The sequence below is a fragment of the Cavia porcellus genome, unplaced genomic scaffold (assembly GCF_034190915.1).
Source record: "Cavia porcellus strain 051 isolate PalLab524CR breed Dunkin Hartley unplaced genomic scaffold, mCavPor4.1 scaffold_10, whole genome shotgun sequence".
In the NCBI taxonomy this organism is placed as follows: domain Eukaryota; kingdom Metazoa; phylum Chordata; class Mammalia; order Rodentia; family Caviidae; genus Cavia; species Cavia porcellus.
Window position 1 is genome coordinate 54,154,755 of NW_026947493.1, and position 15,465 is coordinate 54,170,219.

The following is a 15,465-nucleotide window of genomic DNA, read 5'->3' on the forward strand; positions in this document are numbered from 1 at the left end:
TTAGCAACCCTAAAATATTTTAACTAATACCAAACATTAGATTAGAAACAAGCAGGAAAATTTTCATATTATTTGCAGTGAGAGTTTGAGGACATTTATAAAAAATACAAACTGAAGTTTACTTGACTTAGTAGATGTGTTTGACTAGGAGAAACACAGTTGCTCCTTTATGTCTGTAGTTGCCACATCCTCAAGTTCAACTAACAACAAATTGAAAATATTTGGAGGGGCTGGGGGTTTAGCTCAGTGGCATAAGCGCCTGCCTTGCAAATGTGTGGTCCTGTGTTCGATCCCTGGTACTGGTAAAAAAAAAAAAAAATTTTTGGATAAAATGCACTTATACTGTCTGTGTATGCACAGTTTCTTGTCACACTAAAACAATCACAGTGCATGTATAAACTATTAAGGATTATAAGTAAACTAAGGATAATTTGAAGTATGTGGGAGGAAATATGTAGGTTATATGCTATATTCTTTTATATAAGGGACTTAAGCATCCATAACTCTTGGTTCGTGAAATGGAATTTCCAAATTAATCTGCCATAAATACTGATGTATAACTGTATAGATGTAAAAAAAAAAAACCTCAAAAAGTCTTGATTTTAGGTGTGGAGTCCTGGGAACATAGATGTTATCACACCTGTCTATCTCAACTTTTTGAATTCTTAGTCACAACCTTTTTGGGTTTTTGTTGTTGTTGTTGTTGTTGTTGTTGTTGTTTTGGGTTTTTTTGTCTTTTTCTTTTTTTTTATCGGTACCAGGGATCAAACTCACACTGCCTGCATGCAGGCGCTTATGCCGCTGAGCTAAATCCCCAGCCCTAGTCACAACCTTTTTGGAACTTTTATATTTCTTCTAGCGCATTTCAGATTTTCTACTTCCAGTGGAATTTCTCTGGCTTCCTGACTCTTAGAATGTAAAAACTCATCCTTCTTTAAGAATAATAAGGAATTTTCATGTCCTCTTTTATCTACCAATCAACAACATAATAATAACAGAAATGTACAAGAACCCAGTCACATTTTGAATCATTTTGCAGTATCCCATTCTATTTAACACACCTTTTAAAAACTTAATCAGATTCAATTAAGACTGCCTTTAAAATTCATAAATATGTTCCATACATCTGTATAATTTTGTAATAGTTCCTAGTAACTCATATATATATATATAATAGAATACTTATATTCTATACAAGGAATGCACAGTTTTTATAGTATACTCCATTGGATATTCATTGGATTTTTTATTTCATAAACACTAGCAATTATAGCTATTTAAAAAAAAACTAACATAAAGGCACAAAATTGTAAATAAGCTTGGGAAATACAAGACACCAAGAGGAGACTGGCCTTCATCAAGTAAATAAAGCAATGGTAAAGTTGTTCAAGTTATAAAATCTGCTGTCATTACAGATAATCTTTTCCTTTTACATTTTGTTGGAAACTATTAGTACTCAAGCAAAGCAAAACAATTATTTTTCATACCATAAAAAAATTTTTTAAAAGGTTCTTAAGAAACAATTTGTGTGTCAGCTGGTAAAATCCTTGAAGAGGGAGACAATAGCAAGAGTAATAAACATTATTTAAGCATTAAAAACCCTTTAGTACTAAGCACATAAAACAAATTAAGCCATTAAATCCTTTTAGCATCTATAGTGCAGATTTGCAGATGAGAAAATCGCCTAACATCAGATAATGTCTTTCACTTTTGATTTGTTGTTTTTAATTCACAACTTTTAGTGAAAAATAAGGAAAAATTTACCATATTACTATCAAAATTATTAAATCAAAACAAAACTGATGGAGTTATATATACCTCGGTTTAATACAAAAAAAGTTATAAAATATATTTGGTTTCCTGTTTTATTTACTAGGATGTATACAATGTAGACATAATATGAATTGCAGTAAGTTATACAGATAAAAAAAATAATTTACTATTTCCCCTACAATTTATTACCCTAACTTCCTTGAAAATGTGACAATGAAGAAATTCATTTATTTTCACTCTCACAAACTGTTCATTTCCCTTAGTCAGGGTATAAATACATACTTTGCAACAAGTGGAGATTTTCTTCTTCTACAGTAAATGTGCTTCAGCTTTAAGTGATCACAAAACTTAGAATTCTATAGTAATGGATATTATATGGTATCTTAGCACTAGTTTACATTTTTGCTAAACAGTCCCAGCTTACCTTGGTGCAGTTTATCAGTTTTAATGTGCCCTGTGAAACTTTTAGTAAGTGTAGCTCAAAATCTGCAGTGATATTCATTTTAACAAATTGCTCCAACTTATAAGCAGCACGATTTAGAAAAGCAGCTTCCTATTAAGGGACAAAGAAGAGCAGTGGTTGAAATAAAATATTAAGAATATAAGTTGTCTTAATGATCCTAAAGCCAGAACTGTATTATTGCTAAGTAATGCCCAACCTCCTTTCCAGCACTCTATTCCTGTTAATCACGTGACTGACAAGTAACAGGACTGAAACTGTTTAGCTCCTAGGCAACGGCTTGAAGCGCTCAGAACTTGGTTTAATGACTATCTGACTCTTAAAGTCTTTTTTTCTAGTCTGTGTGACCTTATCTTTCATGAATGAAAACATTACAAAGTCTATTCAATATAAAACCAGGATGACTAAAGGAGACGGCTTCTGGAAGCAGTGATGATGAAAGGTATGTGCATTTTTCTTACATATATTACTTTTGATCCTTTAGAGTCTGGGAAATAGCTGGTATTTAGAAAATAAAAGGGCCAGATCGACTAACATGTAAGCTTTTATATAATTAAAGTAAGCAATTAAAAGTAATGAATTTAAAAATATGAGATGCCATAAAATAACTTTGCTTTTGTGAGTTTGAAAAACACTATCCAATAGCACAAAAATTCTCTAGAAAGAAATAAAACAAATTTTGGACATTTTATACACTAAAATATTATGCCAACTAGAAATAATACTGGTTTAAAATTAAGGAAATATTGAAAATATTTTTCAAGATGTCTACAACTAAATTATATTCATGACTTATATATGTGTAAACAATCACTTAAAATAAATCTTTCCCTGCATAACAAATAGTAGAGAAAGACATGTGGTTTTGAATGGAACAGTCCTGGTATTTTCAAGGTGACATTATAGCAGAAAAATAAAGGTATCTATTAAGGATAAAACAGCAGTAAAAAGGACACAGAACTATAACTTTATAGATCAGTAGGAATTGTGTGGTTTAGAACAAAAGAATGTTATTAATATAATTAATGTCTACCAAAGGAACAAAAAATACAACTAAAACTTTCTATGAGATTTGAATGACAAACTCCAAGTAATTATCATTATTACCTTTTTATCAGCACATGAATGTTTTTTAAAATAGTTTGGTTCTTTTTTCAGGCAATTGCTGTCAATGTGTAGCATTTTGTCCTATAATAAAAATATAAAATGATATTATTAAAACTGAGGACTTTCCTAAAATATAATAATTATAAAATAATCATATGATCTAGTATCTATGTGTGAATTTTTAAAATGAAGAAATTTTTGCCTTAGTCCGCTTACTTGGCATGAAGAATAGTTTTCTGTAGTCTAAGAAAAAACTATGAAGTCTGATAGAAATATACACTAAATATTTTCTCCCTCAAAATGCCTTTCCATTCCTGCTTCAAACACACTTCTCCTATCATTCTTGCTGTTTTCTAAAGCAATGTTACTAAGTGCCACCCAATGGAAAGACAGGCTCATCAAAAAGATTATGGTATGACCTCAGTCACCTTCTTCATCAGATCTCACACTTGAGACTTCTGGCTCCTCCCTGAAGTTAAAATAACTGTGAAAACTAAACATTTTGAATTGATTCAGGATATCCTGGAAGCTAAGACAGACAGCACAACTTAAGACACAAAACTGCTTCAAAAAGTGGCACAAATGATGGGATATGTGTTTGAAGTCAGGAGTACTCTGAGAGACATTAATGGCATGTGTCTTTTACTGTAATACATTTTGAAAAAGAACCATCTATCGTATTTTTCAGTGACACCATATATTCACTTTGTATGTTTATAATGCCTGATTCCATAAGGTAATTAAAATAATTAGCTGAGATTGTGGCTCTTGCAAGGAAATAAAAGTACCTATTTTAGAAGGTATACTGTATTGATAAATATTATAAATTTTGAAATTAAGAAGCTGAAACAGAATTAAGATGTTATTTCACCCATTCATGGTCTCACAACTCTTCAAATAGGAAAGAAAATTTACAATGAAGGAAAAAAACATCTTGATAAAGATAAGGTTGAAATTCATTCTTCAGCATTTATAAGTAATCTGATTTGTCTAGTATGGTGGAGGTGGAATTCTGATGTGAAATAGTGGGTTTGAGTACTACTATACATTATAAATGTAGACCGGGAAAGCAGACCATTACCAGTAAATGCTTTGTTTGTTTGACTGTTTGCTTGAGACAGGATCTTGCTACATAGTTCAGGGTAGCTTTGAACTCACTATGTAGCCGTGGCTGGCTTTGAACTCATGGTGATCCTCCTGCCTCAGTCTCCCAAGTGCTCAGATTACAAGTGTTCACCACCACTCCCAACTCAGTATATTCTTTTTCTCGTTTGTAAGGAATGTAGAGTAAAAAGTCAGGCTTACCTGGATCAAGAATTTAGCTGATACAGTAGGAAGAACTTTTCTAAGAGTTAAGATTCTTTCATGCACAGGATTGGACCAGCAATATCCAGCAACCTAGCAATTCTATGCTAACATAGTTTTTAGGGAGATTTTAAGCAATATTAACTGACAGGATATCATCAAAGGGTAAAAAGTAAAGAACAATAGCAGTTCTAAGGCATAGCCTTTACATCTTCATCTACCTGTCATAAAATTATGCATCATTCCTGTCAACTATGAAAAGCATATATGGATACTATAGTTTAAATCTAAAATGTCCCCCCAAAACACTCGTGCCTAAAGGTGGGTCTTTTTCAGGTGACTGGATTATAGGAATAATATATTCTTCAGTGGATTAATCTGCTGATAAGTTTATTTCTCAGTATGTTGTTAGGAGTTGGGACCCATTTGGAGATGTAATGGGAAGGGCATGTTCTTGTTGCTGGCTGTTTTCTATGTGTCTGCTTCCTGGCTCCCATGGGTTGAATGCTTTGCTCTGCCAGGTCCTTTCTACATGCTGTTTGTGACTTGGAGCCAGCCAGCCATAAACTGAGCCCTATGAAAGTGTGAGCCAAATAAACCTCTTCTTTAGATTTTAAGTGTCAGGTATTTTTGGCCCAGTGATTAAAGTAAGTCTCTGGACTTATCCTGTCTTTAATACCTATACAGTATTTGTTTTAACTGACATGGAAATGATGACTAAGTGAATAATTTTTATTTAACCATTCAACATTCAACAAAAAACCATTATACAAGGTTTTCTGCAAAACCTGATATGGAAACCGAGAAGAACACAGTCTTAGTTTTCTGTGCAATTTAGTAGAAAGGGTGGTCACTGCATCCTTTGGGTATGTTTATATTCTTCATACCTTTGAAAAAGTATTCTTTAGGACATTGATTTGTTGGTACCAACTATCTAACTCATACTGCAAAAGTGTCAAGTGAAAAAGATACATTTAACCATCTTTAAGTTGCCGTTATACACATTCCTAAAAATTGAGTGCAGAATTAGTATTTGTCAAAAAAGTAATTTTTCTGCTGACTTCCATTTAATCTTAAGAAGGACACTGAAACATCCATCAATTTTTCTTTGGTAAAATATGACTAATTTTGCGACGATTGTAGACTTTATGTAAATATAGCTAATCTGCATAATTTTTTCAACACACCAAACAGTATTAGAATGTGACAATTACTGTCCATTTTTGAAGTATTTTATCAAATTACACAACACTTGAATATTTTAAAAACTTTGTTAGTCTTACCAGTACTCCAGGTGTTTAATAAGATTTTTTGTCAGATCTACAGAAACATAATGATACATCAGTTTACTAAATACTAGACTTGCTTTATCAAGTAGTTGTTGCAAAATCTAAACTTAATATTATACTCTTCCAAGTTCATTTTATATCAAGGTCACAATTTTTATTAACTACCTTATTTTAATACAGTTTATGAGTATAGTTAACACAGGACTCCGTGAGTACCACCAACTAAAATTTTTGTAGTTAAGTCCTATGAGAAAAGCAACTCAGGAAGAACCTTAGGTAGTCATCGCTTGATTTAGCAAAAAGTAGAATTGCTCCGTGAATGTCAAGATAATATTTTCTTACAGGAATCTAATATAAGTGAAGATTACTTCAAATTCATTGTGAAAATGAAAAAGAAAAGCCAACATCATATTGACTATGAGCTACATTACTTTCCATAAAACATGGTGCTGTCATTCCTAAAATATGTAATGTTTTTTCAGTTTGGAGAATTAGGTCTTTAACATCAGCAGTTTTCTATCTTTGAAATTTTAATTATTACACACTTAATTCTTTTTAAAAACACTAATCTTGTATAAAATAGATCTTCTATTTCACTTTAATAATCATCCTTTTTATTTTAGTTCTTTGTTACATGTGCATAGTATATTATTTTATAGTATAGTTTAGTACAGTCTTTATGCGGTAATAGATAATGAACACAAGCAATACCAGATTCTTATCTTCATGTTGAAAGTCAAGAGTAAAAGGGGCCAAAAACAGTTGTGGGAATATATTTCAAGCCTCTGCTCTGGTTTTTATATGCTTATTCCTTGTGGGAAGTTGACACATGTACATAACACATCTTAATTTCTTTTTTTAATCCATATATATAGTGTATAATGTTTACATACCTTGCATGGAATATATATATATATTCCAAACTTTTTTGGGGTCCTTTTGTTAGTATCAATACATAGAATTTTCTTTTTGATTTTCCAAAAGAATGTTCAGGCAAATTATTATTCAGCTAATTTTAAGATCTCTATACCTCTAATTGGTTGAATGCATTCATTTCCCAAGGCTGCTATAACAGATTATCAAAATCTTCATGATTCAAAATAAAGATTTCATTGTTTGTCTCTCTTGTCTTCTGGTGGCTTCACCACTCGTTGGTTTCTTGTCTTAAGGACATACAGCGTGTCTTTGTCTCCATGTTCACATTGCTATTTTGGTGTCTCAAATCTCCCTGTGACTTTCTCTTAATGACACCTGTGGTAGCATTTAGGGACCACCTGGATAGTTCAGGATAACATGTCAGAATGCTTGGCTTTGTTACATCTGCAGACTCTTGTACTTTATAAATTCCAGGAACTAGAATTTGATGTACCAGGTAGCCGTTAGTTAGCCTACTACAGAGAATACATTTCTCTGGCCCTAGATGTTGGGTTTGACCAAAGAATTTCAACAGTGGATATTAACAGGTTATACAATAAAACAACAACATTTATTATTATAAATTTTCTGTGGGCCAGGAATTTAGGAGCAGCTTGACTAGGAGCTTTCAGATTTTCAACTTCCATAAGGATGCAGCTAAGATGTTAGCCTTGTTTGTAGTCACCTTACTGGGAATAGAGTATCCACTCCCTCTGGGTCTCTGTCATACCCGTATTGGTAGAATACCTCACCACGTGAATCTTTTCACAGATTATTTTAGTGTCCTTATAAACTGGTGTCTGAGTTTTCCTAAAAAACGTAACACAAGAGCAAGGGGGAGGTTTTATGCCATTTATGGCCTCGTCTTAGAAATCACACATTGCCTTTTCTCTCTTACTCTATTGCTTTGATTTAAATCATTAATATCAGTCTACATTCAAAGAGAAGTAAATTAAACTTCATCTCTTGAAAGGAGAAGTGTCAAAAATTTGTGGACATATGTGGACATAAAATTACTATACATGAATCAGAATGAAGTACAAAGGTTGTCAACTTTAAGTAATTATTATACATGTGAGAACATACATGCAAAAATCCTCAGAAAATATTAACAAATAAAGTAGAAGAATGCATTTTCTTTGCTGCATACATTTCCTGACACTATAAGATTAAGAAAGTTTTAATTGACTCATGTGTTCAGTTGGCGTTTGGCTTACTCCAAGCTAGAAACACCATGGGTGAAAGACAAGGAAAAGCAAAGCTGCTTAGATCATGAAGGCCCAGACACAAAGCAGGGAAACACTTCCAGACAAGAACAGATGATAAAAAATTTATAATGCCCAAGGTAACACTATGATGACTCAACCAGATACATTTAGTGAGCGCTAATCTGCTGGGCATTTTTTTTAAAACCTAATCAAGTTGATACATCAGGATTAATGGTAACAATCTACCTCTTAACAACTTTAAACCCAAGCACATTTCCTTAAACCATTCTTAATCTATAAAAACAGAAGCAAGTTTATAATCCTACCTAACATAATACTGTACAACTACCCACATATAATTGTAAATGAAATAATCCCTCCTCCAATGTCTTAACAGTCCTAACACCACCCAAAAGTCCAATTAAAACACTCTTCTGGCATTCGGCACAAACTCATTGTGTAAATTCCTGTGAAAGCAAAAAACAGGTTATAACTAAAACAGCACAAAGTAAATACTGTATTCCAAAATAGAAGAACATGGGATAGAAAAGAGACCAAAGTAAGACTGAAATCCATCAGGGCAAATACTAACTTCTGTAGCTCTATATACAGTATGTGGAACACATAGTGATGAGCTGTAAGTTACAAAAGCTCATATGGCCCCACTCCTATGGCCTTGTTGGTTGTAGCTTTCATAGAAACCTAAGCCTGTCCTTTAGTTTTCACATTCCTGCCAGCATTCTAGTCTTCTGAGCTCCCAGAAGAATCTCCCAATGAGTTCTTCTTACAGCATCCTAAGGGTTCTCTAGCCTCAATCTACAAACCTTTCTAACTTTCTCCCACAAAACAGTTCCAAAGGCTTGTAAACCACATAGGTACAGTCATAGTAATAACCCCACTTCTCTGGAATGAATTTTTGTATTAGTCATCTTTGTCTTTTCTGGACAGATGTGTGACATCTACAATTTAAAAGAAAAATTGTTTAATTAGATGATTTTTCAATATGTTAAAGGCTGGATCCAACCCACAAACATCATGGGAGAAGGATGTGGAGGAAAAAAGCTATTTAATTCATGGTGGTGGGGTGTAGAACAGAGGAATAATGACAGAAGAATGGATGATCATATATCGCACTCAAGACCACACCTTAACCTATCCAGATACACCCAAGGAATACTTTCTAATCTATGTATTTCTTAATTCAGTTATGTTGAAGTATCAAGATTAATGGTCATAAATATACACCTAGCAAGTGGTATTTATTCCAGGTATGCATAGTTTATTCAAATTCAAATATCAATTTATGTTTAATCATATCACCAAGTTAAAGAAAAGGTACATTATCATGTCATTGTATGTGAAAAGAACTTTGGCAAAATACAATCTCACTGTATAGTAAAACCTCAACAATCTTGAATGGAGATGAACTTTCTAAATTCACTAAAAAAACCTAACAAACAATTTACATTTAAAATCATCCTTAATGGTGAGAAATCTAAAATTTTTCTGCTAACATGGTACAGTTTCCCCTCTCACTACTGTTTTCAATGTATTATTGGAATGTATAGAAAACATGCATAAGATCTATATGAGAAAAAAAACCTCTAAAAGATATCAAAAAAGAAAAAATAAATATATAAATATTCCATATTCATGGATAAGGAGACTGCAGTATCAAGATGCTGTTCTTTCCAACTAGTTCTAGGTTCATCAAAATCCCAATTAAAATCCTGGCAAGTGACTTCATAGGTACTCACAAAGTGATCATACAGATTATGGTGAGAGGAAAATTGCTGAATAACAAACAGTATTGAAAAAGAGAAAAGTTAGACAGGTGAAGCTACCCAACCTCATATTTACTATAAACTTAGCCATCAAGATAGTATAGTAATGGGGGAAGAATATAAAGCAACACAAAAAAATTACTTAAGAGGTGTGGGTGAAATAACTAAAATACTGAAGTAAATAAAAACACCTAAGAAAAGTAACATTCAGATTACTTTTCATATGTCCAAGGGTTCAGTATCTAGAAATTGCAGAGAATGCATTATGAATATTCATTCTTAAAAGAAAAAATGATAAACTCTATAATCAATGAATTTATATTTAAAGAAAAATCCTAGGTCCCTTGTTTAGAGAATAGAAAATATATCTATACTTACATATTTAATATTAAAAATGGCAAGATTCATATCTTTTTATTTTAACTAATGCCTAGCTTTTTAAAAGTATATTTAAATATTTACAGTGCTAGCTATAACCTGGCAAAACAGATAAAAACAAAGACTTTTGTATCTCTCAAACCAAACACTATACTTTTTTCTTTTCTTTTCACATAACCCAGGGTGTAAAAGTTACAGCATCTGTCATCTGTTTTTTTATTCAAAATCTACACAGAAAACATAATACCTTCTTACTCAAAAGGTATGTATTAGGCATTCGTGCATATAAAATATATAAATATATACCTACATAGGGTTCATAGGGTATTTTCCTTTTCAGCTTTATTAAAAAATCATACTATACTCTTCAATTTTATTATTTTCACTCTGTATGGTGAATCGCATTTTAGGTCAAATACATCTAGAACAAGTTATATATATATATATATATATATATATATATATATATATAACATGATACTGTACACTGTGTGTTGCCACATTTGATTCACACTTCTCGTTTATGAAGACAATTATTTGCTTATACAAATAATATTTGCTCATATAATATTGTTATCTTTATATGTGTGTATGTGTGTGTGTGTGTGTGTAACTTTTTGCCTGATGGTTCCTTTTCTGTAGAAATAGTTTCTAAAATTGAAATTGGATGAATAAACTAGTATATCAATTTTTAAAGTGATCGGACTTCCACTAGCAATTGAGGGAACCTATTATTTTGTTGTACTCTTGTCAGTATCAAAGGCTGTCAACCTTTCACATTTTTGCCAATCTTGATATGTGAAAAATTTTGTCTCATTATATCTTATATTTGCATTTTCTTGACAAATAAATTATCATTTTATGTTGACAATTTACATTACCTTTGCTATAATAGCTTGTTCTTACTTGCTATTTTATGTTGTCTCTTAGTGATTTTTGTGAATATTTTATATTAGAAAATTTAATTTTTCATTTTAAGTGTATTAGTTATATAGAACATACTTATATGTGTGTACACATTTTTAATTTCAGAGTTTAAAAATAATTCATATTTTCAGATACTACAATTTCTCTTTTTCTTTTGTAATTTGACATGTGAATGGTAGCATTTTATTTTCCTTTTTGTGTTGTGATTTGAACACACTCCATAGATTCATTTAAAAACCTTTTCCAAAAATTTACTACAACTGTATTTCCTATCAGCCTTAATGGGTACACACTACTCATGACTGACATAAGGAGGAAGAGATTTTTCATATTTCACTTAATCTCAGTCATTATTTAACTACATAATTTATATATTATTAATTTTAGGTAAAACGTTGCTGTTGTGTTCCTGTATTTTACACATTCATATAACCAAATATTTCAGCATTTAATATTGGCTGTACTGTATCACCATTTCTCTACTATGAATATTTAGTAAGATCTTTTTCACTTGTAGTAATCTTAGAATCAAAATTTTTTGTATTATTTTGGACAAAAATAGTATTCTTGGTAAGTCTGTATATTTATTTTCTTTGCACATCACACAAAAACTACCCAGGTCAAGGAATGTGAACAATCACTAGATATAGTAGTTATCAGAGGACTCAGTAGAGACTTGTTCACTGGAATTAAACATTGGTGAATAATTGAAGGTTAGTCTAAATGGAATATATCTCCCTTCTTCTACAAAGATGACTTCATAAAAAATCATCTTGATATATTGTCTTGTTTTTGACATATATATCAAATATATATCAGGTATATAAAATATCAATATATATATATAATATCAAAACAAAATATCAAAATATATACACTGTCAAAAATATATAAAATATCAAAATACATATAAAATATCAAAATATATACACTATATATATTTTTTTTTAAACACAAGAATCAGTCTCTTCAATTCTGAAACGTTTGTTTCTATTTCACTGGTTATCTTTTTTCACAAATATTTTAGTATTTAGAGATAAGATTCCTGTTCTATCTGTAGTATCATTACCCTTCTCTTAACTAAAAATATACATATGCACATATATACACATATATAGGGAAATTGAAAATAGTATATAAACATAATTTTTTGTTTTTTCTTTTAGTAGACTTTCATACATTTTTTTATCCACTGATTACAATATAATGTCACTATCATACATTATTGGAAAACTTTAACTTCCTATTTGGTGGAAACATTAATAAAAGCATCTGTTATATTTGAAATTTCTCATACTTTCATCTATTATGTGTTCTGCAATAAACTCTGTAGGTTCTTTCACTTAGTCTCTACAACTTGCTGTCATGATCTAGGTATCGTGACCTTCATGAAGCCACTATTTTCCTGGATAAAGCTGTTTTTCTGATGAGAAGCACTAATGTTTCTATACCAGTTGTGCTCCTATTCCAGACCAATCCTATATGTCAAAAGAATTTTCTTGGATACTGTCAGGTTGGTGAAACTGCAGCTACCTCCATTTTAATGCACATTATCTTACGTACTTTTTATCTCTTTTTTTGTTTCATAGTCATGTGTTTTTTATGGAATTTAATCTCATTCTTGGCTCTGGGTTGGGATCTGGTTGATCTGAGACCTAGATATTAGATTAATAGGAATTATCTCATTGCCCTTTCTGGAGCAATTTGTTCATCTAAGGACAGTCTAGAGCAGTCTGATTTGGTCTTTACTGGCATAACACTTATTTCACAATTCTATGACTGTGATAATCCAGGAACTTGGTTAATTTAGGCAAGTAAAAAATATGTATATATATATATATATATATGTATATACATGTGCATATATATGTATATATACATACATGTATACATGTACATGTACATATATGTACTTATGAATATATATGTATCTTAGTTGACTGCTGTATGTATGCACATGTACGATATGTACAAATGTACATATATATATATATATATGTATCATGGTTGCTACTGGAAAACCATGACAGAAGGCAAAATGATACATGAAGAAATTCAGACCCAAAGGATTTTTAAAAATTGCATTTCTGATTCACAACTGAAGACTCAATGGCGGTACTTTTCTGTTAGAAATGCCAATATTCAGTTTTGTATGTACTTAGAAATATCCTGAAAAAGCACACTGTCCTGGAGTGTTTCATAACTGATTCCCTGGGTTCTGTCTACTCTAAAAATGATCTCTCCTGTTGCAGTCCCTAAGACCAGTGAAAATCTATGGCCTGCTCCCACCTCACTTACCTTTATAGGCCAAGCGTTCACCCATAGCATTAACACATTTGGTCTTTAGCTCTTAGTCTTTCAATATACTCTGGGAATTACTAATTTCTAGAATCAAGGAGAATAGAAACTTCTTTCTCCTACTTCTAAAAAAATTATTACATTTCCTATTTTAAGAATCATTTCTCCTCAAATCCCTGACAATACCAAACAACCTGTATTACCACCATTTCTTTCTATAATACCAAAAGGAGTAGATTCACACACTAAATGGGAAAACTAATTCTGGGCAGAACTAGCACAAAAACATGTTTACAAAGTTCATGGTTTTTCTACTACACTAAGTCTGACATATAATTAATGAGAGCTTGATGAAAAAGATTCAGTCCATGAAGTTTAATAAGTATTAAGAATATAAATTGTATAGCAAACAAAAAACTACTTACACCAAAAAGAACAACAAAAAATGAAACAATATTGTTTTCTAAATTATGAAACCTGTGCATATTATATAGCTTCTGGTACTTTTTAATATACTTATTCATGCATGGGTATACTTTATAATATTTACTCGGATTTTATGCCTCAAATATAATGATACCTGCCGTAGTAGAAGCCAAGGTAAAATGCTACATTCAAAAGATTACACTTGACTGCTTTCTTAAACAAAGTAGGACTTAAGCCTAATTTTAAATGGTACTATATTTATATTTCAGTGTATAAATAATTGAAATGAAAGACTGGGGAAGTAGGAATTCCTAGAATGGAAAAGCACAGAGCAAAAAGCACTGTGATACAAAATGTAAAGCCTGTTTGGGAAATACTAATTAATACAGGTTTATTGTGCTGTTAAGGGCTTTATGGAACAGTACAGAGTAGTAACAAAGTTAGAAATACAATCAAAGAATACATTATGTTTCTCAAATGACTCTGACAAGGAATTGGTCCTATATTAAGTAGACAGTATATAGTAATGATGATGATCAGGGAGATAGCATGATCTTCATCCTGCTTTATGATGATTAATAAATGTCTGAGAAGTAGTCATAATTTATTTCTGACTTAGATGCTAACCCATTTTGCCTGCAGAAGCAAAATAGTGATGGGTAGATATGAAGTATGAGAGGAATAGAGGATAAGGAAGAACAAAGAGAGGAAGTAGGGGAAGGCTTTTTATAAAAATTTTGCCTCACTGGAAGTGTACAAGAGGTATATTCCACCTAAAATTTGCTCCACTTAGCAAATATCTTATTAAGTGAACAGACAGCCTTCAGTTTAGAATAGTCATTGTGAAACAAATTATAAAGTAATCGACTTCAAACTTTTAAACCATGTTCTACCAAACAATTCAGAAAGAAAAAAAATACATATTGATACTTATGAGATGACTTGTGTTTACTTTGTCTAATATTTTGAATTTCTCCATAATAAGTCATCCTTAATGGATGAGGGTTGAGGGTAAACAGCAAGTATTTGCAATGATTAAGACAGCAGCACCTTGTCAATCCCCATATTCCTTGGCTCTTTCTCATTTAATAACCTATATTGCTAAATGAACAGGTGCAGAAGGGGGAGTGGCTGGAATTTTGGCTTTAATATTATTTCTTTGTTATGACCATAAATATTTATTTTTGATATGCAAGAAATGTGAGATAGTGAATTTAATAACCTAACATCCCCAAAATATTTCCTAGTAAGTTTTATGCTGAAATTCTAATATGAATATATAGTACTAACAACTTTAATGGAAACTTCAAGTAAACAAAAATGTGATTGTGTTTCTTAAAACAGCATACGTTATATTGTATGTCTCTATACATAAGCTTAGAGAATTAAATGGCTTAACAATTGACTTTGATAATAACTTTCTATGCACACCATGAATAAAAGATAACTAGACTAATATAATATTGGAAATGACTATATTTTCAAATATGATATATCAGATAAATATCATCATATAGTTGTTCCCAAAATGCTTTTATGCTGAATAATTTAAAAATACTCTTGAGATGTTTAGTTTCTACTTGTGAAAATACCTA

At 31.4% G+C, this 15,465-nt stretch overlaps 2 protein-coding genes across 4 annotated transcripts in view; one reads left to right on the forward strand and one right to left on the reverse strand.

The window, feature by feature from the left end:
- Il7 (interleukin 7) overlaps positions 1-15,465 on the reverse strand; it is a 37,477-nt gene that overhangs the window by 2,062 nt on the left and 19,950 nt on the right. For both annotated transcript variants that reach the window (XM_023561719.2, XM_003479913.4), the window contains exons 3-4: positions 3,341-3,421; positions 2,198-2,326 (exon numbers count right to left, since the gene is read on the reverse strand). In XM_023561719.2, coding sequence (XP_023417487.1) covers positions 2,198-2,326; positions 3,341-3,415 — 204 coding nt within the window. In that variant the 5' untranslated portion in view covers positions 3,416-3,421. The remainder of the gene's footprint in view (positions 1-2,197; positions 2,327-3,340; positions 3,422-15,465) is intronic.
- The window catches only part of LOC106025858 (histone H3.v1-like), a 311,126-nt gene continuing 297,985 nt past the window's right edge, over positions 2,325-15,465 (forward strand). For both annotated transcript variants that reach the window (XM_063257486.1, XM_063257481.1), the window contains exon 1: positions 2,325-2,675. The gene's annotated coding sequence lies outside the window, so the exon portion shown is untranslated. The remainder of the gene's footprint in view (positions 2,676-15,465) is intronic.